Genomic DNA, 25,019 nt, shown 5'->3' on the forward strand with positions numbered 1-25,019 from the left:
AAAGACAGATGGATAATATATCTAGAAGAGATGAATACTTTGGCTAAATGTCGGTTTGGATTCAGAAGTGGAAGGTCATGTGTTTCCAACTTGTTGAACTTTTACTCAAGAGCAACTGACGACGCACAGGAGAGAGATGGTTGGGTGGATTGTGTGTACTTAGAGAAGGCCTTTGACAAGGCACCTCATAAGAGACTAATGTGGAAACTAGAGCATATAGGAGGACTGAAGGGGAAACTCCTGGAATGGATGAGAGACTTTTTGAGACAGACAAATGAGGACAGTAATAAAGGATAGGATGTCTGGATGGAGAGAAGTAACAAGTGGAGTTCCCCAAGGCTCGGTGTTGGCACCAGTAATGTTCCTGATTTACATAAATGGTATAGTTGATGGAGTGAACAGTTATGCAAATCTGTTTGCTGATGATGTAAAGTTCTTGAGGAAGGTAGAGGTTAAGGAGGATTGTAAAATGCTGCAGGAGGATCTGGATAGGATACATGACTGGAGCCGGATGTAGGAAATGAAATTAAACGTAAAGAAAGGTAAAATATTGGAAATGGGTAAAAGTACCAGGAGCCCATCACTGAATTATTTGTTAGGTAATGAATTAATCAAAAAATGAAAGAAGAGAAAGATTTGGGAGTGCTGGTCCAGGATAGTATGTCACCTGAAAAACATATTAACAAGATAGTTAGAGAGACGTATAAACTCTTGACTAACGTACGAGTAGCATTTCATTATAAGGATAATGAGATGATGAAAAAATTGATAATGGCCATGATCCGCCCCAGGTTAGAATATGCAGCAGTAGTGTGGTCTCCACACAAAAAGAAAGATATAAACAAGATTGAGAGAATACAAGGAACAGCAACCAAGATGGTCCCCAGTCTGGCAGATCTGTCATAAAAAGAGATGCTGGAAAAGCTGGATTTGCCTTCCTTAGAGGAAAGGAGAAAGAGGGGAGACATGATTGCAGTGTTCAGGACCATGATAGGGGTAGATAAAATTGACCGAGAAGATCTGTTTATATGGGATAAGAGAGCAACAAGAGGACATGGAATGAAACTGAAGAAGTCAAGCTGCTTGAAGGATATCACGAAATATAGCTTTCCTTATAGAAGTATAGACCTGCGGAATAGCCTGGACAAAGAGATCGTCCAGTCTAAAAACTTAAGCGAGTTTAAAACTAAATTTGACTTACTGAGAAACAACGACGGGAACCCACGAATATAGCACATTTCGTGTATATCACAATTAGGTATATTAGGTAAATACATAAATATTTGGAACAACTAGATGAAGTGGTGGTGCAGGCGAAAAACATTCATGTGTGTCAAAGTAGACTAGATAAATGTGGATATGGAGACAGGACAACACAAGCATTGTTCAATTCCTGTATACTACAAACAGGTAAATAGGTAAATACACACATACATACACACACACACACACACACACACACACACACACACACACACACACACACACAGTGAGTGTCGTCGAGGTCAGACATGCGTTGCTGTGCTATGTTGCATCTAATACCTGAGTGGATCAAAAATAGTCAAGCTCAGTACTAAGCTAAAACAGAGATGATTTAATATTGTAAAGCAAGAATAAGTGGAAAAATGAAGACCAAACAACTTTAGTGGTCACTGCTCTTCTGAACTGTCTGCATGTAATCCTCCACCTCTACGACGAGCGCGTAGCACCTGTCTAGCAGCAAACTCTCATCCCTTCCCTGTCCAACTCTCTAATGCAAGAGTTACCGGTAACTGTTACTCCCAGTCCTTCATTTATGCAACAGGTCAACTCTAGAACTGTCTCCCTCTGTCTGTATTTCCTGCTTCCTATGATCTCCAGTCTTTCAAACGCAGTGTGTCCAGGCATCTCGAAATGATCGGATCTTGAATATGCCTCTCTCTTGTATTTTGTTTTTCTCTTGGAGGGAACAGTTATTGTGGGCTTGTGGCATAAAAAAAAAAAAATTATCAAATAATCAGAGCTCTAAGGAATTCATTGATTAGCAAACAGATGGACACCAGGTGAATCGCAACACAGACATACAAGTAGTGGGGAGATGCCAGACACTAAGTAGAAATTATCTTTCTGTAAGATGGTGTATCTTAGCAAAGTGCTTCTAGGTAAGAGGAAGGGAAATAACAGAAAACAAAACTGACTTCACAGTCATCATTTTGTTTTCTGCTGTTGCTTAAAGAAAATACAAGAATTGGGGGAGATGGTACACCATCAAAACAGATCTGATTCTTGCAAGAAACTGTAACGATATACCTGTACAGAAATTACAATACGGTATCATTGCCCCCTAGGAAAGAGTGACCACCTAGTCATGGAGATGGAGGTATTGGGTGGGGACACGGAAGAGAAGAGATGACATATTGACAAAATAGATACAACTATGGATGAGCGGGTTTTGACTCTTTAAGACAACACTTAGGAAATATGGACTGGAGTGAAATGGAGAGGAGGAAAAACATCCATGAGAAATATAATATCTTTACGAAAATATATGAGAAGGGAGTCAGAGACCATGCTCCTAAAGTTACAGCAAAAAAGGAAGACAGAAAGTTTTTGTTTTCATTTTTAAAGGCTCCAACATGCTTGCATGTGTCGGCCTTGGTCACCTAATGGCGGCTCTCCATGCTGCACGATCCATTGCAGCCTCCCTGTTCAGTCCCTTAACCCTGAGGTCACACTTAATGACCTCGTCCCATGTCTTTCTCGGTCTACCCCTCATAACCCCACCCCCAATATTAACGCTTCTCACCTTCCTCACCCAATTATCATCCCCCATCCTCTCCACATGTCCAAACCATCTCAATCTACCTCCCCTCATCACAACACCAATACACTCCAGTCCCATCCTACCTCTCAACTCTTCCATCGTAAACCCAGCCCCTCCAGGCCTTGGACGCTGGGACGCACTGCACATCCACCTAATCATTGTCATTTCTGTACATCTGAGCCAGCGAATATCTTCCTCCTTCACTGCCCAGGTCTCACTACCATACAGCATTACACTCCTAACACATGCTGCATACAAAGACCCCTTAGCATGTAGGGAGAGTCCTCTCAATGTCAGGAGAGGCAAGAGCTCCCTGAACTTCTTCCAACCACTTCTCACCCTACCCACAGAGCTGGCTCCAGCCCCACCTCCAGCACACAACATGTCTCCCAAATAACAAAACTCTTCCACACACTCAAGAGATTCACCAGCAAGTTCAATCAAAGATTGGTTTAATAAAAGATGTAGGGAGGCATCTGAAATTAGGAATAGGGTATAGGATAAGGTAAGAAAAAAGATATACTGAAAAAGTTTGGAAAGAGTAAAAAGTAAGAAATGAATATGTAAAAATAAGATGGGAGGAGGAATAAAAATATAAGGATATCATAAATAAAAGCAAGAAAGAACCCAAGCAGTTCTACAGACTTGTTAATAGTAAAATGAGAAAAAAGAACAGCACAGTGAGACTGAAAGATTGGTGGTGTAATATATGAAAAAGAGGAAATGTGTAACTTACTGAATGATATATAACAGTCAGTAACATAAGAGGAATTCCTAGAACCTATAACAAAGATGCAACCCCTGAAATTTGAAACAGTAGTAGTTGAGAGAAGTGAGATACTTCAGTTCATGAAGGATACAGATGTGAGAAAGGCAATGGGACATGATGATGTTGCTGGTTGGATCTTGAAAAAAAGCACAGACCACTTAGTGAGGTCTGTCTATGATATTATAAGATTTTGCACGGAAAGTGGGGAGCTACCTACTGAAAGGAAAAGAGCAAATATAGTTCTGATTTATAAAGGCGGTGACAGGGAGGACCTGCTTAACTATAGACCGGTGTCCCTCACTAGTACAGTCTGCAAACTATGTGAAAATGTCATCAGAAAAAGATGGATAAAATTTCTTGAAGGGTATAAATTATGGTAATAACATCCAAGCAATCTGGATTTAGAGACGGGTCATCTTGTGTTACAAACTTGTTGAGCTTCTATAGCAGAGTGATAGACATTGTTCATGAAAGGGAAGGATGGGTAGACTGTATTTACCTGGATTTAAAGAATGCTTTTGATAGTGCCACACAGATTATTGTGGAAACTAAAAACCTATGGAGGTATACATGGGAAATTGTTGAAATGGATGAAAATTATTTGACAGCAAGACAAATGAGAAGTTTTCTCAGTGGAAAAAGGTAATCAGTGGAGAGCCCACGTCCGAATCATGTTCTTGATATAGCTATATAAATGATATGCCTGAAGGGTTGAGTACTTATTAGAGATGTGCCGATACCAAGATGTTGGCCGATACTGATACCAATACCGATACCCACTTTTCAGCCACTACTGAACTGATACTCCGATACTAACAAATGGCCGATACTTTGCCGATACCGATACCAATACTGTACTGTACTTTTTTATTTTGGCCCTGGTGAGAGAGGATAGTGTTTGGAAACTCCCTGTACTGTTGTTTGCAGATGATACTGTGTTGTTGAGTGAAGACAAAGGGGAGCTGCAAGGCTTGGTGGATGAGTTTGAGAGAGTGTGTAAGAAACGGAATCTAAAGGTGAATGTAGGGAAGAGTAAAGTGATGGTCTTTGAGAGAGGTGAAGTCAGTGAATGTACAGTACAGTGAGGTTGGATGGTGAGGAATTGGAAAATGTGAGTACATTTAAGTACTTGGGTAGTATGATGAGTAAGGATGGAGGTTTGGAGGATGAAGTGCTTGAAAGGGTACAGCAGGGAAGAAAGGTTGCTGGTTCTTTGAAAGCAGTGATAAGAAACAGGGAAGTGAGCATGGAAGTGAAAAAGTTACTACATGACAGTATTGTGATACCAACTCTAACGTACGGAAGTGAAGCTTGGACGTTGTTGGAAGGACACAAGTCAAGAGTGAGAGCAGTGGAAATGAGTTATTTAAGAGGAGCCTGTGGAGTCACATGGAGAGACAGGCTGACGAATGAGGATATAAAGGAGCGTTGTGGTGTTGATGTGGATGTGACAGGAAGCGTTATGAGGAACACACTGAGGTGGTTTGGCCATGTGGAGAGGATGGAGGGTGAAAGACTGACAAAGAGAGTGTATGTGAGTGAGGTGGAGGGGGAAAGAGGGAGGGGGAGGCCGAGGATGAGATGGAGGGATGGGGTGGAGAGGTATATGAGAGAGGGGGGTGTGAGTTGGGAGCAGGGGAGTGAAATGGCGGGGGACAGGGCGACTTGGAGGCGATTTGTTTGTGGCCACCCCAAACGGGATTGAGGCGTCTGGCAATAGATAGATAGATAGATAGATATTTATATGATTTTATTTTCATTTATCTGATGCCGGAAACGTGAGCGTTGTTAATGCAGGAGCAATATAGTAATTGATATATAATATTAATACATGGTAATGTTACATCATACATGTAATTATAATGTAATATATCATAATCATCTGTTTATCAGCTTCATGAAACATGAGTGTCTTGAATCGCATAATAAGCCAGAAAAGTATCGGAGTAGCGGCCATATTTTTACCTTGCCAATACCGATACCGATACTATAAAAAAAAAAAAAAAAAAAAAAAAAAAAAAAAAAGCCAATACTGCCGATACCGACACCGATACTATCGGCACATCCCTAGTACTTATATGAGTTTATTTGCGTCATCAAATAAACTCATGCAAAACTTATGAAACATATCAAAAGAATAAACTGTTGTAAGGAATTGCAGAAAGATCTACATAAACTCTACAAGTGGAGTCAAATGTGGGAAATGGAATTCAATACTAACAAATGTCTTGTATTTGAAATGGGAGTCCATGAAAAGAGACCAAGAGTCCAAGATATGTGTATATGATCGGAAATGAAATAACAGGGAAGACAAAAAAACAAAAGGACCTTGGTGTGACTATACAGAATAACCTATCACCAGAGAAACATATAAACAGGATTACTGGAGGAACTTATGGACTACAGGCCAACATGAGAGCACTTAATTACATGGATGAAAAAATGCTGAGAAGAGTTAATGGTGACCATAATGAGACCAAGACTTGAATGTGCATCAGTGATATGGTCAACAAAACCGAGAAAGCATACCAGAAAACTAGAAAAAATACAAGGATAGCCAAAAAAAAAATTGACACCAGGCTTCTGGAAGTTGTCTTATGAGGAAAGATTAGAAAAGCTGAAATTACCAACCCAGAGAGAAAGACAAAGTGAGAGAGAGAAAGGAGAGGGAAAATTTGATTGCAACGATTAGAGGAGAAAGAGGAACAGAATGTGTGGATCAAGAGGACCTCTTTGTGAATAATGATGGAAGAACCAGAGGACATGAATTCAAGCTGAAGAACTCAATGCCTCAGTGATGTAAAGAACCTTACTTTTCCAAACACAACTGAAGACAATTGGAATAAATTAGAGAGAGAGGTGGTGTAGGCAGAGAGCATCCATGTGTTTAAATCAAGATTGGATAATAAACATTTGTACAAAAGACACGGGACAACACGAGCTTAACTCAAATCCTGTACGATACAATTAGATAAATACACACACACACACACACTATCAGTATTAATGTACTGGTGCACTAGTTTGTACAGTAGCTAGTTAGTTTTTGCTTTTATTATACACTAATATATGCTTGTGTGCTGAATGCATTTTTCTTCATTACCTATTACCTGTACTGCATTTTTTTATTTTTTTTTTACTTAAGAATGACATCTCTAGAAATTTCAGACCTTTCATCCATCATCTGATCCTTTACTGCCCAACAGGAGCACAGGGGACTGAGGCTGGACTACTAAGTCCAGACATTTAATGCAAGAGTAAGTTACTTCTCCCTGAATAGCATTTCTGAGTACAGTAGTAAATTCCAGCCTTCCCTTGGATTTAAACCTGTAAGGGTCACACCCAGTTGGAACACTACAACTCATATATCTGGCACCCATTTAGTAGTTTATTCATCCATCCATCATTCAATCTTACTTTACCCCAACTGAACATACAGACCTCTGGTTTAGTTATTTAGTCCACATACTTAAGGGAAGTAGAAGTCACTCACTCTGTGCAGTATCTATTCATTCATCATAATTATAATTAACCAAATCATCATCATCATCACCATGTTTATGCAAATCATCATTGCCCTCACCTCTTTTTTTACCACCTGAGAGTAGGATGAAGTAGGGTTTCGAGAACCAGAAAAACCTGGCAGAGGGAGACTTAATCAACAACAGTTCCAGCTCAATGTGCCACTCTCATTCACTTACCTTGCAAAACTCTCAGAATCCTGACTCCATCTCAGAGGCATAACTTTCCACACTAAAGCACTTCATATTACATATCACCTAGAGTGGTAATTCAACATGTAATGGAACTGGAAAATGTTAAATGAAGTAACCTGAGATGGAATGGACATGTGAAGTGAATGGAGAGTGAAAGACTGACTATGACAGTTAATGTACCTGAGATGGAGGAGGTGACTGTAGACGAGATGGTGGAGAGGCACATGAGTGTGGGTGGTGTTAACTGAAAGGAGGACAGCCTGATGGTATATGACAGAGTGACAGAGAGGCAATCTGTTTGTGGCCAACTCTTCCAGGATTAAGGTATCTGACTATAGTAAACACAAAGATACACTGAAAAGAACTTACCACTCTCAAAGACATGCTCAATAGCTTCTGACTCTTCCTTTATGACTTGGGGTGTTGGAATCAGCTTCAAATCTGTTTCCTTTCGTCTGATAGAATATTTCCAGAACTTGGCAGCTGCAATGGCTGCCTCTGGGTTGCTCGTAATTTCATCATCACTATAAAGGAACAAGTTTACTAGTATCATCATCATCAGCAGCAGCAGCAGCAGGAAGCAAGTTTACTAGTATCATCATTATCATCCTGACCTCTTTTCCCATCTAAGGATGGGGTGAGGTAGGGTACTGAAAGCAAGAAGAGAGAAAAATGTAGCAGAGACATAACTCGCCAAATAACTGGTCAACAGCATGCACAAACACCCAGTGAATGGGTCACATATTAATTCACCTGAACTTAAAAATTAACTTTATTAAAAAAAAAAAAAAAAAAAAAAAAGTCAGCATGGTTGCATGGCCAACACCTTAACTCTGATGACATACAAGGTCTGTTTAACCCCTAAAGTCCGCAAATCTCCAGGCCCAACTCTCACCGCAGCTGCAAAACGGCATAGCTTTTTCAACTTTCACCAAGATAAAATATTCTCTTACCGATCTGAAGTGCTTGAAAATACACACCTGAAAATGTCACATCTCAGCCTCATAGGCCTAATGGTTACCGCACAATTGACCGTCAACTATTATAATAGTTATCAATCACGTCTGAATGAAAATAGGCAAATTTTGGCAAATACACCAAGCCCTCGTTTTTCAACTGATCATCATTCGACAATTTGTTGTTTTGACATTTATAAATCTGTACCCTTTTTCATTGTTCAACATGGTTATCCCCGTCATTTTGGCAATTCAAACTGCGTGCTGCCAGACAAACCAGCTGAGTTGCCTTAGTCTCCCACGCTCTGCCCTGCTGATTGGTTGCCTATTCATCCATCTGCATTTCTATTTGACCACACGGAATACAACAGCACCACCATGGCCCCACCCAAGACCCGTACTACTATCCCTGTCAAATGCAGTCATGTGCTCATCAACCTGAGTGAGTGTTTATGTAAGTGTGTGACTTTGGCATATAATTTGTAGTGTGTGTATTTACCTAGTTGTATTAACCTAGACGTGATATACAAGAAATGAGCTATGCTCGTGGGGTCCTGTCTCTGTTTCTCAGCAAGTCAAATTTTGCTTTAAACTCGTTCAAGTTTTTAGACTGGACAATCTCTTTGTCCAGGTTATTCCACAGGTCTATACATCTATAAGGAAAACTATATTTCTTGATATCCTTCAAGCAGCTTGGCTTCTTCAGTTTCATTCCGTGTCCTCTTGTTACTCTCTTATCCCATAATAACAGATCTTCTCTGTCAATTTTATCTACTCCCATCATGGTCCTGAACACTGCAATCATGTCGCCCCCCTCTCTCCTTTCCTCTAAGGAAGGCAAATCCAGTTTTTCCAGCCTCTCTCTGTACGACAGATCTGCCAGACTGGGGACCATCTTAGTTGCTGTTCTTGTATTCTCTCGGTCTTGTTTATATATTTCTTTTTGTGTGGGGACCCCAGTACTACTGCATATTCTAACCTGGGGTGGATCATGGCCATTATAAATTTTTTCATCATCTTCTCATCCTTGTAATGAAATGCTACTCTTATGTTAGTCAAGAGTTTATATGTCTCTCTAACTGTCTTGCTAATATGTTTTTCAGGAGACAAACTATCCTGGACCAGCACTCCCAAATCATTCTCTTCTCTCACTTTTGTGACAGGTTCATTACCCATCAAATAATTCAGTGATGGCCTCTTGGTACTTTTACCCATTTCCAATATTTTACATTTCTTTGCACTGAATTTCATTTTCCACTTCTGGCTCCAATCATGTATCCTATCCAGATCCTTCTGCAGCATTTTACAGTCCTCCTCTGCCCAACACAGAGCCCTGGGGGACTCTCCACTTGTTACTTCTCTCCAACCAGACATCCTGTCCTTTATTACTGTCCTAATTTGTCTGTCTCTCAGAAAGTCTCTCATCCATTCCAGGAGGTTTCCCCTCAGTCCTCCTATATGCTCTAGTTTCCACAAGTCTCTTACGGGGCACTTTGTCAAAGGCCTTCTGCAAATCTAAATACAAACAATCCATCCAACCGCCTCTCTCTTGTAGCATGTCAACTGCTCTTGAGTAAATGCTCAACAAGATGGAACACATGACCTTCCACTTCTGAATCCAAACTGTCTTTCAGCCAAAATATTCATCTCTTCCAGATATTTCATCCATCTATCTTTCAGGAGTCTCTTGCACAATTTTGCAACCATGCTGGTTAGGGACACTGGTCTATAATTCAGGGGTTCTTCCTTGTTTCCTCCCTTATAAATTGATACCACATTTGCCCTCTTCCATTCCCGAGGCACTTCCCCCTCTTCCAGAGAACACACAATTAAACAGTGAATCTTATCCACCAGCTGTTCTCTGCATTCCTTCAGTACCCAATTAGAGATTCCATCTGGTCCTGGAGCTTTCCTTACATCTTGAGTTTCCAGTAATTTATACACTTCCTGTACTTCCACTTTCATATCTTTCATCACTACATTTCTAGTCACTCCCTCCCCTTCCACAAACTCACTTTCATTAGTGAAAACTGACTGGAAACGTTTGTTCATTATTTCAGCCTGCATTGCCGCATCTTTATGGACCTCCCCATCTACTTTCAGTTTGATGATTCCTTCCTTTTGATTCAATCTGCCATTGACAAATCTGTAAAACAGTTTGGGTACATCCTTATATTTGTCTATTATACCTTTTTCAATGTTCCTTTCTTCCTCTCTACATATTCTTGTATATTCATTTCTAGTTCTTTTATATTCTTCCTTCGTTCTGTTATTACCTCTCTTCCTCCAGTTGTTCCATGCCATGTCCCTCTCCTTTTTTTTGCTATCATACACCTTCTATTAAACCACTCCTTTTTCCTGTTTTCTTTCCCCCTTACTTTTGGCACATATTTTTCCACTCCCGAATTATAGAGGTCTAGAAAGATTTCCCACTTCCTCTGTATCTCTCCTGTTTCTCTAAATTTTCTCCAATCTGCATTTTCGATGAATTTTCTCAATCCTGTAAAGTTTGCTTTCCCAAAGTTGTATCTTCCCTGCCTATAAAACTCGTCTCTTGGCACCGCGTTCCCTATTATCATCTGGAACTCAATGACCACATGATCACTTTTTCCTATAGGACAAAGATATTTCAAAGATTCTATTACATCGATACCGTTAGTAAAGTTTGTATAATCTTTTTATACGACTTATTATGCTTTTATTTGCTTTAGAAAAATTCATTCATTCATTCATTCATTGCCAGACGCCATGTATCCCAGACGGGATGGCCAAGGGCTTAGAGTTAATTGTTTTACAGGGAGGGGCACTACTGCAAAAGTCACTAGCTTGTCCATTGTTGTCGACGATAGACATGTCGTCTGCTAAGGAGTTACATGTGACCTCCCATTCGCGTGGGATGAACTCGATAAAGAAGAAGGTGGCCATTGACGTCCACCGTGTGATAGGATGTGGAGCCAAGCTCAATTTGAATGTCCATTTTGCGTTGCAAACAGTGTTCAAGGGTCCAGTGTAATACCCAACTGAGGCAGCTCAGCCAGTCTGTCTGGCGGTGCACAGTTTTAATTGTCGAAATGGTGGGGATAACCATGTCAAACAACAGAAAAGGGTATAGACATAAAAATGTCGAATAACGATCAGTTGAAAAATGAGGGCTTGGTGTATGTCACCAGTGTGAAGGGGTTAAACTGACAAAAATGTTGCATTCAGTACAGCCAAATGTGCAAACTTAAAATGGAGTTGAAACTGTCTGCTCTTAGTCTCTTCCATATTAGACAATGTTAAGAGCTAAGAAGCAGAGTAAGAAAGTACCTGCAGTTCAATGCTTAACCCTTCAATCCAATGACACATTTTTCTATGTTATTTTTACTATTTCCAAACAATTATGTACAGCTCAGGGGAATGTCATGGTAGTGGAGGGGTTAACAAAGGTTACATCTAACCCCTCAAGTTCAAAAAGTCTCTCCTCAGTTGAATAAACTTGTCTGTGGATAGCAGAAACGGCATGAGAATTACGCTGTTGGACTAAAGATGATGAAAGTCATCAGTATGTAGATAGTGCTGAAGAGGGATGCCTTCATTCTGTGGCACTGATATGACTGAAGGACACAGAGAAGGCAAGCACACACTTCTCAGCTCATTCCCTGTCTGCCAAAAGGAGGACAAAGAGTTGATGCCTAAGTAGGACTCTGTTTCTGACTACTACTGGTTGTATTGGTGCTGGTGAGGGATGCCTTCTTGTAGTGGCATTGCAGGTGTAGCCATCAACTGGTCAAAAAGGCATGCATGACTATAACCTTTAAAATTTTAAATGTAAACATAAATGTACATGCTAGTATGGTACATCACATTAACTCCCTCAAACTGATTATTTATTTTTCTTTTTGTTCTCACCATCTGCAGATGATTTTATTATGCTTAGTGGAGACTTTTCAAACTTTCAAACCAGAGGAATAACATACAGCCTTCATTAACTCCTTTACTGCTAGGAGATCCCTTTAATGTTGAATACAACTGTCTGGTGGTGGCAAGAATGAAATATAAAATACAACTTTGAACCGGAGGTACTTATCAACCCACTGGATACGTACCTGATAGCATTGCCAATGTACTTCTTCCAAGCCTCTGGCATGCCCTCAAAGGACCTTGTTTCCTTATTATATGTCATATGGACGTTATGTGTGACATTGGTAGGGCCCTCTATCTCCATATTGTCCTCCACATTTGGGGGGTCCTTTCGCCCAAAAATTCTTTGAAACATGTGTTTCATGTTTGGTCTGAAATAATTGTGACAAGTTAGTTGTGCTGTCAGTCTAGCCTGAAACCAGCAGTTGTCAAAGAATGTACAGTCAGCTGCAGAAATCACTTCAACTTTCTCTGTATAATATGACCCTGTGCTCCAGTAACAATGTATGACAAAGAATTGATGAATGTGCTTTAAATAGCCATATAAAACTATTATTTAACTGAGTGGATGAAGATAAATTCGTTACATGTAACAGACATGCAACCTTATCTCATACAGGGAAGTCTGATATGAATTTCTGCTGTGGACTGTACAACCCTAAAACACCAAAGGTTATGGTGTATATCAACAACTACCAGTTTTTATCCTACAATAATATACCTACAGAAATATAGTAGCTTCACCATCATCTGACTTCCCACCAAAAGATGGCATAAGATAGGATACAGAAAACATGGGAACACAAAGTACAATACCAGAGAACTATCAACAGCAAGGCCAGTGAAATGGGCCAGTCATTCATTCACACATCATTCAAGCCCCTGGAATCCTGGCTCCACCTCACAGGCCTAACTATGTGCACACTGATTTACTTTTTTTGTCTAGATCCATTAATACATACACAGAAAAATAAAAATGGTTGACTCATTTCTAACTGACTACAATGCCGATTATGGGCAACCATCTATCTACACTGCTGCTTATCTGCTCCCTTCTATAACAGTATGATCCCCATATTTGCAGCAGTAGTAAATCACCAAAGATCAGCAATAATAATGGATAATGGGAGAAAAAGACACATGTAAATAAGGTTTTGTACACCACCCTCAACTCAGAGCCAGGGTCCACATTTTCAACCCATATCCCCCTCCAGGGTTACAGGAACCAGCCACATGTGGTACACTATATAACTCAACTTTTCATATATACAGTACTATACTCCATGCACACTTTGCAAGAATTATGAGAATGGAGAAGAAGAGATTTACTATGAGAGTTATGTGAGTGATTTGGAGGGGGAGGGGAGGGTTGGTGAGACAGAAAAGTTTACAAATGTGAATACTGTATTGTGAACAGAAGGGAGGGCAACCTGATGGCAGAGGACAGGGTAATATGGAGGAAATCTGTCTGTGGTCACTCCATCTGGGATTCAGGCATCTGCCTATAGAAAGAGACAGACACAAGACATATATAAATTGATAGATAAACATATAAGTAGATAGATATTGTACAGTAAACAGATACATGTGTGGATTGATTGATCCTTTAAAAGGACCCTAGCATAGTCACAGAGCAGCAGTTCAGTACTATACAACTAACTGCTTATAAAAAAGTGGCCATACAATTTAGAAGGAACTAAGTACTAAGTCTCTTAAGATGAGCAACTCCCCATAACTTTGTTATATGTATGCACTGTCGAGGTTCCACTGTGCCTCTCTGGCATTTGGTGCAAGAATTAACTCCTTGAATCTGATAGAGTACAGCTCTTTTATTTTATTCTTGCTATATCCAGATGATTTTCTTCAGCCAAGGGGAGACTATGCAAACTGCAGAAAGTGGTTACAGCTTCCATTAACCACTGCATTACAAAGTCTCTCTCAAAATGAATAATATCAACTGGACTAGCAAGAATGAAATGAAAAAAACATTATCAGACTGGAGGGGAAAAGGAAGTTTTGGCCACATTCTTCTACCATTTAACTACAAAAAATGAGAATTTACACTGCAATTAAAGGGTGGTGGGACATTTATGTGCTGACATGAACAACATAAACATGAATGTGGAGATCATATTTAACTAAAGCATGTGACCTCTAATATGTAGCACTAAGTAACAGAAATGTAACTAAATGTATCAAATGACTGCAGAGATCAAAACTTAGCAGATACATTACCTTGACATTACTAATCAAAAGCAATGTGAAGAAATGCATCCACAAATGAGCTGTTCGTCTCCTGCAAACATGCAAAACGAAAAAATGAGAGCATAACATACTTCAGTAACTGATAATCATAATAATGTTGCACATTAGTAGAAAGTATGGTACAGTACAGTAGTTAATACTTACACAGTATACATAAATATTATATATATATATATATATATATATATATATATATATATATTATATATATATATATATATATATATATATATATATATATATATATATATATATCAGTATATATATATATATATATATATATATATATATATATATATATATATCAGTATATAATACTATATAGCACATTATTAGAAAAATACTATATAGCACATTATTAGAAAGCATGGTATGATAGTTAATACTTATAAAGTGTGTACTGTGTATATAATATATATATACACAGTACTGAGATGGTATGGTTATGTGGAGAGAATGGATAACAACAGAGTGGTGAAAGAGGTATATCTAAGTGAGTCTGAAGGAGGGAGGAGGCGAGGCAGGCCAAGGAGAAGGTGGAGACATATGGTGGATGAGAGGTTTGGAAGTCGGTGAGGCTAGGAAATTGACAAGAGATCGAGCTGGCTGGATGAATGTTGTGGGGAGAAGTACATGATCAGGGATTTGGCACCCCTTTTTAACGTGGCAACACTCGGATTGACTCTATCGGATACGGTACGTTTATGCGAAGCTACAAAATGTGGTGAATGTTTTTGGCATATCCGATAGAGCCAGGATTCCGGGGACTTGAATGATGAGTGAATGGAAGCATGGCCCACTGGATTAGGCAAATTTGGGCTGTCTGGACATTGCTACTCCTCATCTTGCCCTAGGGTAGGAAAGGAGGTCCAGATGATGATGATCTATCTATCTATCCATCTATTGCCAGACGTCATAATCCCGTAAAGGGTGGCCATTTGACTCTGAGTTATTTGTTTTACGGGGAGGGGCACTAACCCTCCACCAACCCACTTGCTGACACGTAGGGAGCACGTATGATTTGGTTATATGGTTACCATCCAGCGTTGTAAATGGTTTCTTGGCTTACAGGAAACCATTTGGCTTGTCACTCAATGTAAAGCCACCTGTAAAGGAAAGAAAAGCAATAAGAAATGACAGGAAAGATGGGAGAAATAGGAAGAGAGGAGGACAGGCACAGAAAAAGAATGATAAAGGCTAAGGAAGAAGTAGGCAGCACTACATCAAGTGAGTGGATGATGGTCGCCACCACCTACCACCAATGATGATGATGATGATTATATATTTATATACTGCATATTTATATACTGTATATATACTGTATATGCCTGTATATATATATATATATATATATATATATATATATACAATAATCACTCTACTATCCGGACGCCCAATAACCAAACATCCCCACTACCCGGACCTAACTGTCCTGGGATCCAACATTCCCAAAATGGTCCGAAAACCCAAAAAAAAGGAAAAAAAAAAAAAAAAAAAACGATTTTTTCCCGTCCATAATTTGAACTTGCCGCACGCGCCGCGGGAGAGCATTGTTTTGGCACGTCATTCCTCCGACGTCCGATAGAGCGCCGCTGCATCCTCCCCACTTCCCACCTCTCTCTCACCGCGAGTGTACGCTCCTCGTAATGGCTGCCCACGTGATCGCTTTTGTGGTGGTGCCCTACCTGCTGCAGGGCCTCCTGCTGCTCTCGGGCCTCCTCTTAGTGTGTGTGATGATGACCCCGCCACCTGAGAAAAGGAAGAGAGTGGTGTTGACTCTGGAGAAGAAGAGGGAGATATTGGAGAAAGTGGATGCGGGTTGGTCTTCTTCCCACATTCTTCGCGAGTACAACCTGGCCCGGTCTACTTTGTTCGATATCAAGAGGTCCCGAGACAAACTCATGCAGTACACGGCTGACTTCTCGTCGAGAAGCAAACGCAACGTGGAAAGGAAGGTTATGTTTACCCCCAAGTTTGCAGAAATCGACCAATCCACATTGATTTGGTATCGACAGCAACGTGCTGCTGGTGTGATGGTACATGGAACAGAGTTGAAGGCTGCTGCTGAGAAGTTCGCCAGGCTTCACGACGCCCTAGACTTCAAGGCATCCGAGGGTTGGCTCTTCATGTTCAAGTTGCGACATGGCCTTACCAACCGTAAAGCACATGGCGAAGAATTGGATGCTAACGAGGAAGGAGTTGACGAGTTTCGGCACAAGGTGAAAGGCTTGATCGACAGGGAGGGCCTAACTCTCGGTCAAGTCTACAACGCTGACGAAACTGGCCTATTCTATCGCTCGCTGCCAACGAACACTCTAGCCGAGGAGACGGAGAAGCATGTACCTGGCCGCAAGCTTTCCAAGGAACAGATATCTGCTTTGTGTTGTGCCAGTGCTAACAGCATGCACCGGCTTAAGCCCGTTGTTGTTGGCCGTGCAAAGCAGCCTCGGTGCCTTCGTGGGGTGATGGATGTCCTTCCTGTCGTCTGGTACCATTCTTTGAAGGCATGGTTCACAGATGTGATCTTCAAAGACTGGTTTCACCGTCACAGCGTCAAGGAGGTCATCCATTACCAGAAGAAGACACTGGCAATCACGCGCGACCAGGTAAAGGCTCTCCTTCTACTCAACAATGCACCTGCCCACCCGTGTGACAAGGACTTGGTTGCTGAAAATGGCCGTATTAGGTGCATGTTTCTGCCACCTAATACGACTGCTCTCATTCAACCAATGGATTAAGGAGTGATCGTGGCAACAAAGCGCCTATACCGTCGGAAGTTCCTGGACGAGGTGATGGTTGTTCTCGAGGACGAGGACGAGCGCAGGGAGGGACGGGACACACGAGGCAAGTGGACTTTGGAAAACCTTCGCCGCTACAACATCAAGTCTGCGCTGTACAACTGGGCCAGTGCATGGAAGGAAGTCCCTGTGAAAACTCTTGAAAATGGTTGGTCTCGTCTGCTTCTCGGAACGGATGTGGAGTACGATTTTCTAGGGTTTGACGTGGATGACTTCCATGCATGGCTACATACGTACGGCGACGATGTAGATGTGGACGATGTTCGTGAGTGGTTTGATGACGACGAGGGTGATCCTGGGTATCAGACGTTGTCTGATATCGAGATCGCGTCTTCGGTTGCTGGTGTCAGTACCGAACTTGAAGATTCCGATGCTGAAGGTGACGATGATGCGGACTCCTCTCAGCAGGACACTACTCCAGCCATCCCCAAGCTGAGCGCACTCCAGGAACATCTAGAGTTCGTCCTAGACTACCTGGAACACCCGGACTGCGACAGGGAGATGGGGCCCTTGGGACTCGTGGAGGAAGTGCGTGCTTTCAGGCAGCGCATCATCAATCGTCAGAATCGTCGATCATTGTGTCAATCAACCACTGACAGTTTTTTCAGGCCCGTGACCCCCGCTGTGCCCAGCCCTGGCTCCACTCCGTTGCCTCCCCAAGACAGGCCCTCATGCTCCGAGCCACAGCCCAGCACATCAGCCACGGTGGAGTCACCGCTCGACATGAGTTTGCGGCTTTCTTCAGAGTCCTCTGCAGTGGGTACGCCATCACCACAACCAAGCGATGCACCCCTAGGTCGCCTGCCAGTGATACTCTCGGACCCTGACAGTGAATAAACAGCAAGAACTTCTCCACTAGACCACACGGGAATTTTGAGTGTTGTGCAGTGAAAAAAACGGTGTATTGTGTTAAGGATTTAAAGTTGTGAGAGAAAAGACTCAATAGATAACTAATGTAACGTAAATAGACTTGTTTGTTTTGCCTTTGGAAAATTAAAAAAAATTGGGAAAAGTTAAAGTGCAACACTAAGTTACAATGGAGCATTATTTGGACAAAAGTGAACACTGTGAAGAGAAAGAACTTCTGTGTGTTATTGACTAAGTTCAGTGCAAGACTTCAGGAAGAGTGTACTGCAAGTGCTTCAGGAAATCGTTCTTACTGTCAGAGTCCGATGTTAAGGATTTAAAGTTGTGAGAGAAAAGACTCAATAGATAACTAATGTAACGTAAATAGACTTGTTTGTTTTGCCTTTGGAAAATTAAAAAAAATTGGGACAAGTTAAAGTGCAACACTAAGTTACAATGGAGCATTATTTGGACAAAAGTGAACACTGTGAAGAGAAAGAACTTCTGTGTGTTATTGACTAAGTTCAGTGCAAGACTTCAGGAAGAGTGTACTGCAAGTGCTTCAGGAAATCGTTCTTACTGTCAGAGTCCGAGAGGAGGCGGTTATTCATCAAGGTGGCCAGGGACTTGCTGTAAGTAGCCAGAATGTTTCATACTGTACTTTTTTCTCTACTATACTTACCTCATTTCACTCTTTAATGTCCTTTATTGGTATGAATAGGGTGTTAGTAGCTATGCATGTGCAGAAGGAATGTGTTTTTCTGAGTTAGGCTAGGTTAGGGTCCATAAGTACCAGAATGTTTATTAATGTATGAACATACTTCTAAACCCTCATTTTATGTTTCTTTTGCACTTATTTCAGTTATTTATGTGCCTTATTGGTGTGATCTGGGTCTTAAATAGGTGCTATGCATGTCCAGAGGGAGATGTATAGGTGTTTCTCTGAGTTAGGGTCCATAAGTACAAGTCCATAAGCTGGGGCCCAATATCCGGACAAAACCAATAACCGGACCTACCTATGGCTCTATTACGTCGGATATTGGAGTGATTACTGTATGTATATATATATATATACATATATATATATATATATATATATATATATATATATATAAGTGGCTGGGAAATGGCTGGGAGAAGGAGGGAGGTGAGAAGACAGGAAGAAATCAGTAGGATGTTGTGGAAGCAATGAAGAAAGTTAAATTGGGAAAAGCCCCAGGAATTGATGGAGTGTGTGGTGAAATGCTGAAGCATGGGGGAGAGATAGTAGTAGCATGGATGTGGAAAATGTGCAGCTTGGCCTGGGAGGAAGGTAGAGTCCTGGAGGACTGGAAGTCAGGTACCAGTATAATATTCCCTTGTACAAAGGAAAAGGGGAAAAAGAAGTGTGTGGCAATCATAGGGGTATCTGTCTTCTTAGTATAATAGGAAAAGTGTATGGTACGATACTTATTGACAGAGTTAGAGAAAGAACTGAGGAATTAGTTGGAGAAGAACAGGGAGGCTTTAGGAAGGGAAGAGGCTGTGTAGATCAGATATTCATTCTTAGATCTTTAGCGGAAACGTTTCTAGAGAAGGGAAAGAAGTTGTATGCAGCTTTCATGGATTTGGAGAAAGCATATGACAGGGTGGATAGACAAGGATTGTGGAAAGTATTAAGAATATATGGAGTAGATGGGAAGTTGTTGAATGCTGTGAAGAGTATGTATGATGGTGCTAAGGCTGCAGTGCATGTGGATAGTGAACTGACTGAATTTTTCTCTTTGAAGGTTGGGTTGAAACAGGGATGTGTCATGTCTCCATGGTTGTTCAATCTGTACATGGATGGGGTAATAAAATAGGTACAAGGTAGGGTAGTGGATGTTGGAGTGGCCCTGGTGAGAGAGGGTAGTGTTTGGAAACTCCCTGTACTGTTGTTTGCAGATGATACTGTGTTGTTGAATGAAGACGAAGGAGAGCTGCAAGGCTTGGTGGATGAGTTTGGAAAAGTGTGTAAGAAACAGAATCTAAAGGTGAATGTAGGGAATAGTAAAGTGATGGTCTTTGAGAGAGGTGAAGTCGGTGAATGTAGAGCGAGGTTGGATGGTGAGGAACTGGAAAATGTGAGTACGTTTAAGTACTTGGGTAGTGTGATGAGTAAGGATGGAGGTTTGGAGGGTGAAGTGCTTGAAAGGGTACAGCAGGGAAGAAAGGTTGCTGGTTCCTTGAAAGCAGTGATAAGAAGCAGGGAAGTGAGCATGGTAGTGAAAAAGTTACTACATGACAGTATTGTGATACCAACTCTAACGTATAGAAGTGAAGCTTGGACATTGCTGGAAGGACACAAGTCAAGAATGAGAGCAGTGGAAATAAGTTATTTAAGAGGAGCCTGCGGAGTCACATGGAGAGACAGCTGACAAATGAGGATATAAAGGAGCGTTGTGGTGTGGATGTGGATGTGATAGGAAGCGTTAGGAGGAATATTCTGAGGTGGTTTGGCCATGTAGAGAGGATGGAGGATGAAAGACTGACGAAGAGAGTGTATGTGAGTGAAGTGGAGGGGGGAAGCGGGAGGGGGAGGCCGAGGATGAGATGGAGGGATGGGGTGGAGAGGTATATGAGAGAGGGGGGGGGGGTAAATTGGCAGGGGACAGAGCGACATGGAGGCGATTTGTTTGTGGCCACCCCGAACGGGATTGAGGCGTCTGGCAATAGATATATATATATATATATATATATATATATATATATATATATATATATATATATATATGTCTTATATACACAGACACACACACACAAACACCAGTACCATAATGTTCCTGAACAATATAACGGTGTCTAGAAATAACAGCATGATATGCAAAATGGAAACAGACTGAATCCACATTGGACCTGTAAATACAGCACAGCCAAGTTGCCATCTACTGTGTGTGAACTTCATCCATATGGTTTATAAGACAAGTAGTAAGGTACTGGTACAGTACTGCCAGAACCTAATACTGAAATAATAATGAACATTGAAATAAGGCATATACAGTACTATATGCAGTTTCCAGATGCAAAGGGTAGTACTAACAGAAGTAGTTGTAGCCCTAAGTTCATCTAAATATGCACCCAGTGCACTGCAGGCTGAAGCTGTCCTCCTCCTCCAGTCCATCAACCTTCTTTTGGAAGATGGGAAGGAAGCTATGGGATATTCATATATCCATGCAGTAGAGCTGCATGGTTAGTGTATCAGTGCACCACATGAAGATATTCCTATTCAGCAGAAGGCAGCAAATCAGGACTACAGTAAGCATTACCCTACTGGGTACCGGTAGATATTATGAGGCCAAGGGGGTGTTTTGGTCATGGATGTAGGATGCTGTTACTGTTGTGCAGGGCAAAGTAGTGCAACCTGAAGGCCTATACCAGTATGTTATAAGCTATACGGTACGATGGGTTAGGTTCTAAAAACACTGTTCCACAGATCAGTAGGGCATCTGCGTAGGGTACCAGTACCAGCGCTAAAACACCAAATCAAAGGATGTAAAAACAAAGAAAAACGGTAGCTATGATTTTTGACACAACGACCTGAAAAACTTATACCATACTGCTAATGAGCATTCACTACAGTTTATTTTCATGTGCTTGCAACTCGGTTTAAAAATGAGTTGCTGGCTGGCAGTCATGGTGCCACTTTGCATATTTCCTCCCTTCAGTGATGTGTATTAAATTTTACTCAATAAATTTCCAGACAATATCAGTTAACTTATAACTGCATTTTTGAATGGAAAGGTTAGACATAGCCTTCTTTAGCCGCTTAACTACCAAAGGCCTTTCTTAAGTTGAATAAAATCAACTGAAAGAAGTAACAGTAAATCAAGTGACTACATCACCATATTCAGGGAGCTGATGTTTACTGAAATGTACAGAACTTGATGACTACAGTCAGCCTTAACATTTTAAAAGTGCATGACATGATTGAAGATATCCCACTGTAGCTACTTTCTCATGTCCATGTATCTCTTATTATTAATGTTGCCTTGAGATGAAACTTTACCCAACATATAAAATACACTATCCATTAAAATATTCTTCCTTTGGGAAAAAAAAACACACACAAACAGCTACAATACTCATTGTGAAACCATTGATCTGTGTGTGTGCAAACAACCCATTCAACCTACTGTACAACAGGTTAAAATGGTACACAGCCACAATACATGGGTTAGCTTTTCCTCTGGTGGCAGGATTCTTGGAAATCATATGTAGCCTATACTATGTTCACTTTAGCTTAGCTTACAATCAATATACCATCTCTCCAGCTTGAATTCTGAACCACTAAAGATTCATACTAACTTAGAATATTAAGCTAGTAATGGCGAAATGATATGGAGATGTTGCACTGTCTTTTTTTCTGCCAGTGAGCTATGTAAAATTAGTTGCAAAAATGACAAATATCGAGCCCAAGTTAAGGTGAACTGTCAAGTGAGTCACACCCTACCGTAATACCGTAGAAATTAAAATCCTGGACAATAAGGCTAACAGTCTGCTACCTGTAGCTTTAAACAGACACTAAACTGAACTGTAAATCACCCGACATTTCTACAAAAACCCTACCTGTTGTTAATAAGTGACGTACAACTAAGACACTACCCCTGTCACTTCCTGTGTTTACACTTCTGATAAGATAGTCCGGGCCCGCCACATTTAAAATAACCTTAACAGTAAGAATTAAATGAGAGCCAAAAGACACAAAACATCTGCAATGGAAAATAAAAATTGACTGGTATGGTTAAACTATGTTCTGAAATATATTTTCTCTTGTAACCATACCTACCGTCCGAATAAACCAAACTTTAATTTACGTCGCTTATGTTACTAGGCTTGTTTTCTCTGCTTCATACCTACATCGAAGAAAACGATGATTTATTTGGGTATTTCTAAATTACAGCATAAATTCTTCCAGTCATCGTAATCACAGTTCTCATGGTGGAGAAAATAAGTCAATATTTACTATAAGGACTTCTGTTTTTTTGCCGGTTTTCTATTTGCCGGTTTTCTATTTCTATTTGGTATATGAGGGAGGGGGGGGTGAGTTGGGGGGAGGGGAATCAAATGGTGGGTGACAGAGTGACTTGGAGGCGTTTTGTCTGCGGCCACCCTTTGCGGGATTAGGGCTATAGATAGATAGATAGATAGATTCTATTTGTCACCAACTTGAAAGGAAGAAAGGTTGCTGGTTCCTCGAAAGCAGTGACACGAAACAGGGAAGTAAGCATGGAAGTGAAAAAGCTACTACATGACAGTATTATGATACCGTCTCTAATGTATGGAAGTTTGGCTTGAACCTTGTTGGAGGGACAGAGGTGAAGAGTGAGAGCTGTGAAAATGAGTTTTTTGAGAGGAGAATGTGGAGTCACATGGAGAGACAGACTGACAAATGAGGAAGTGCAGGGACGTTGTGGTGTGGATGTGGATGTGATAAGAAGCGTTAGGAGAAACACACCGGGGTGGTCTGGAGATGTGGAGAGGTTGGAGATCAAGAGACTGACGAGGAGAGTGTGAGTGAGGTGGATGGGGGGAGAGGGAGGGGGAGGCCAAAGATGAGATGGAGGGATGGAGTGGAGATTTATATGAGAGAGGGGGATATGAGCTGGGAGAAGGGCAATGAAATGACGGGGGACAGGGCGACATGGAGGCGATTTGTTTGTGGCCACCCCTTACGGGATTAAGGTGTCTGGCAATAGACAGATAGACCAACTTGATCTGGTCCTCTGTGGGTTTATAAATTCTGACGTTGAAAGTTGTCGGAAATGTATTCTTAGATATTAAACTACTCTCATCTTACCAAACGAAAGGGGATTATAGCGTATTCAGATGGCATTACTTCGCCATGCATCACAAGAACAACACATTCCCTTGATCATATTCTCTCGTCAAGTAGTGGCATTTTCTCACATTTGAACGGCCCGACCGTAACGCTTTTGAGAAGCTTATATCTCAGCAACCACAGGGCACGATCACTGCGTGGTCTGCGTCATAAGACAGCCCAGTTCTTTAAGATTTGTTTTTGATAGGTTTCATCACACCCAGGCAGTGCACGCGGCACGTGACGCTTCAAGTGCAGCAGTCGAAAATCTTCAAAAGAGGGCAACAGGCCTGACAGTTTGTCGCAAAGGCATGAAGCTTTGTAGGTAGATAGCCATCAATATACTCTAGGCATCCTCGGGGTGCAAGGCGACATTTCAATGATTTCTTGAATGGCCTTGCCCGTACCTTGCCGACAAAGGCGTTTTACTGGTTGGTAAACGGTTTCAGTCGCATGAAGCTAAGCATTTTTTCTTCAGTACAGTTGTAAATATATGGGACAACTTGTCCACAACTGTAGTAAACTGCGATACAGTCCTAACCTTTAAAAATCGCTTGGATAAGTATCTGTTGTCTGACCCTCCAGCTAAGTATGTTCACTCCTGAATAACACATTTCTGTGGAGTAATGTCTACAAAATTATGGGAAAGCGTTTCCATTCCCATGATGTACAATACTGCTTCTTCAACAGAGTCGTAAATATCTGGAACAAACTTACTTTTACCAGCTACGCGAAAGTTCATTCCCCTCCTGTCTACAAGACACCTCGTAAACTTAACATACTGACCCGCATATGGCGTCGCGTCACGTCATTAAATATTATCAATTTGTTATATGCAAATAAAGTAGTATAAGCACAGTCTAGGATCTGCACAGATAGTCCTGAGTTAATGGCCATTGCTCTTATTTTCGATCTGTGATGGACTGTGGATCACTGAGGGTCCCTGTTAGTTAAGTGAACACCATCGTAATTTTTTAAATGTAGGACCAGGGGTCACTGCTTCAGGAGGTAGCTTGTGTACTTGTTCCGCGTGGGAAAGTCCCTAGTCACAGTAGGATAAATGAAGCTGGGGCCTGACTGACTGCTGCCTACCTTAAAAACGCCAGGTAAGGCTGCCGCACCACCCC

The 25,019-nt window shown here is 41.2% G+C and overlaps 1 protein-coding gene across 1 annotated transcript in view; it reads right to left on the minus strand.

The window, feature by feature from the left end:
• Positions 1–12,550, minus strand: part of LOC145398854 (serine/threonine-protein kinase PAK 2-like) — a 77,379-nt gene extending 64,829 nt beyond the window's left edge. The window contains exons 1-2 of the mRNA XM_080271624.1: positions 12,333–12,550; positions 7,658–7,812 (exon numbers count right to left, since the gene is read on the minus strand). Coding sequence (XP_080127750.1) covers positions 7,658–7,812; positions 12,333–12,511 — 334 coding nt within the window. The 5' untranslated portion in view covers positions 12,512–12,550. The remainder of the gene's footprint in view (positions 1–7,657; positions 7,813–12,332) is intronic.
• Between the last annotated feature and the right edge of the window lie 12,469 nt (positions 12,551–25,019).

Source organism: Coenobita brevimanus, chromosome 5, assembly GCF_032717465.1.
Source record: "Coenobita brevimanus isolate Jiangsu-jjx chromosome 5, ASM3271746v2, whole genome shotgun sequence".
In the NCBI taxonomy this organism is placed as follows: domain Eukaryota; kingdom Metazoa; phylum Arthropoda; class Malacostraca; order Decapoda; family Coenobitidae; genus Coenobita; species Coenobita brevimanus.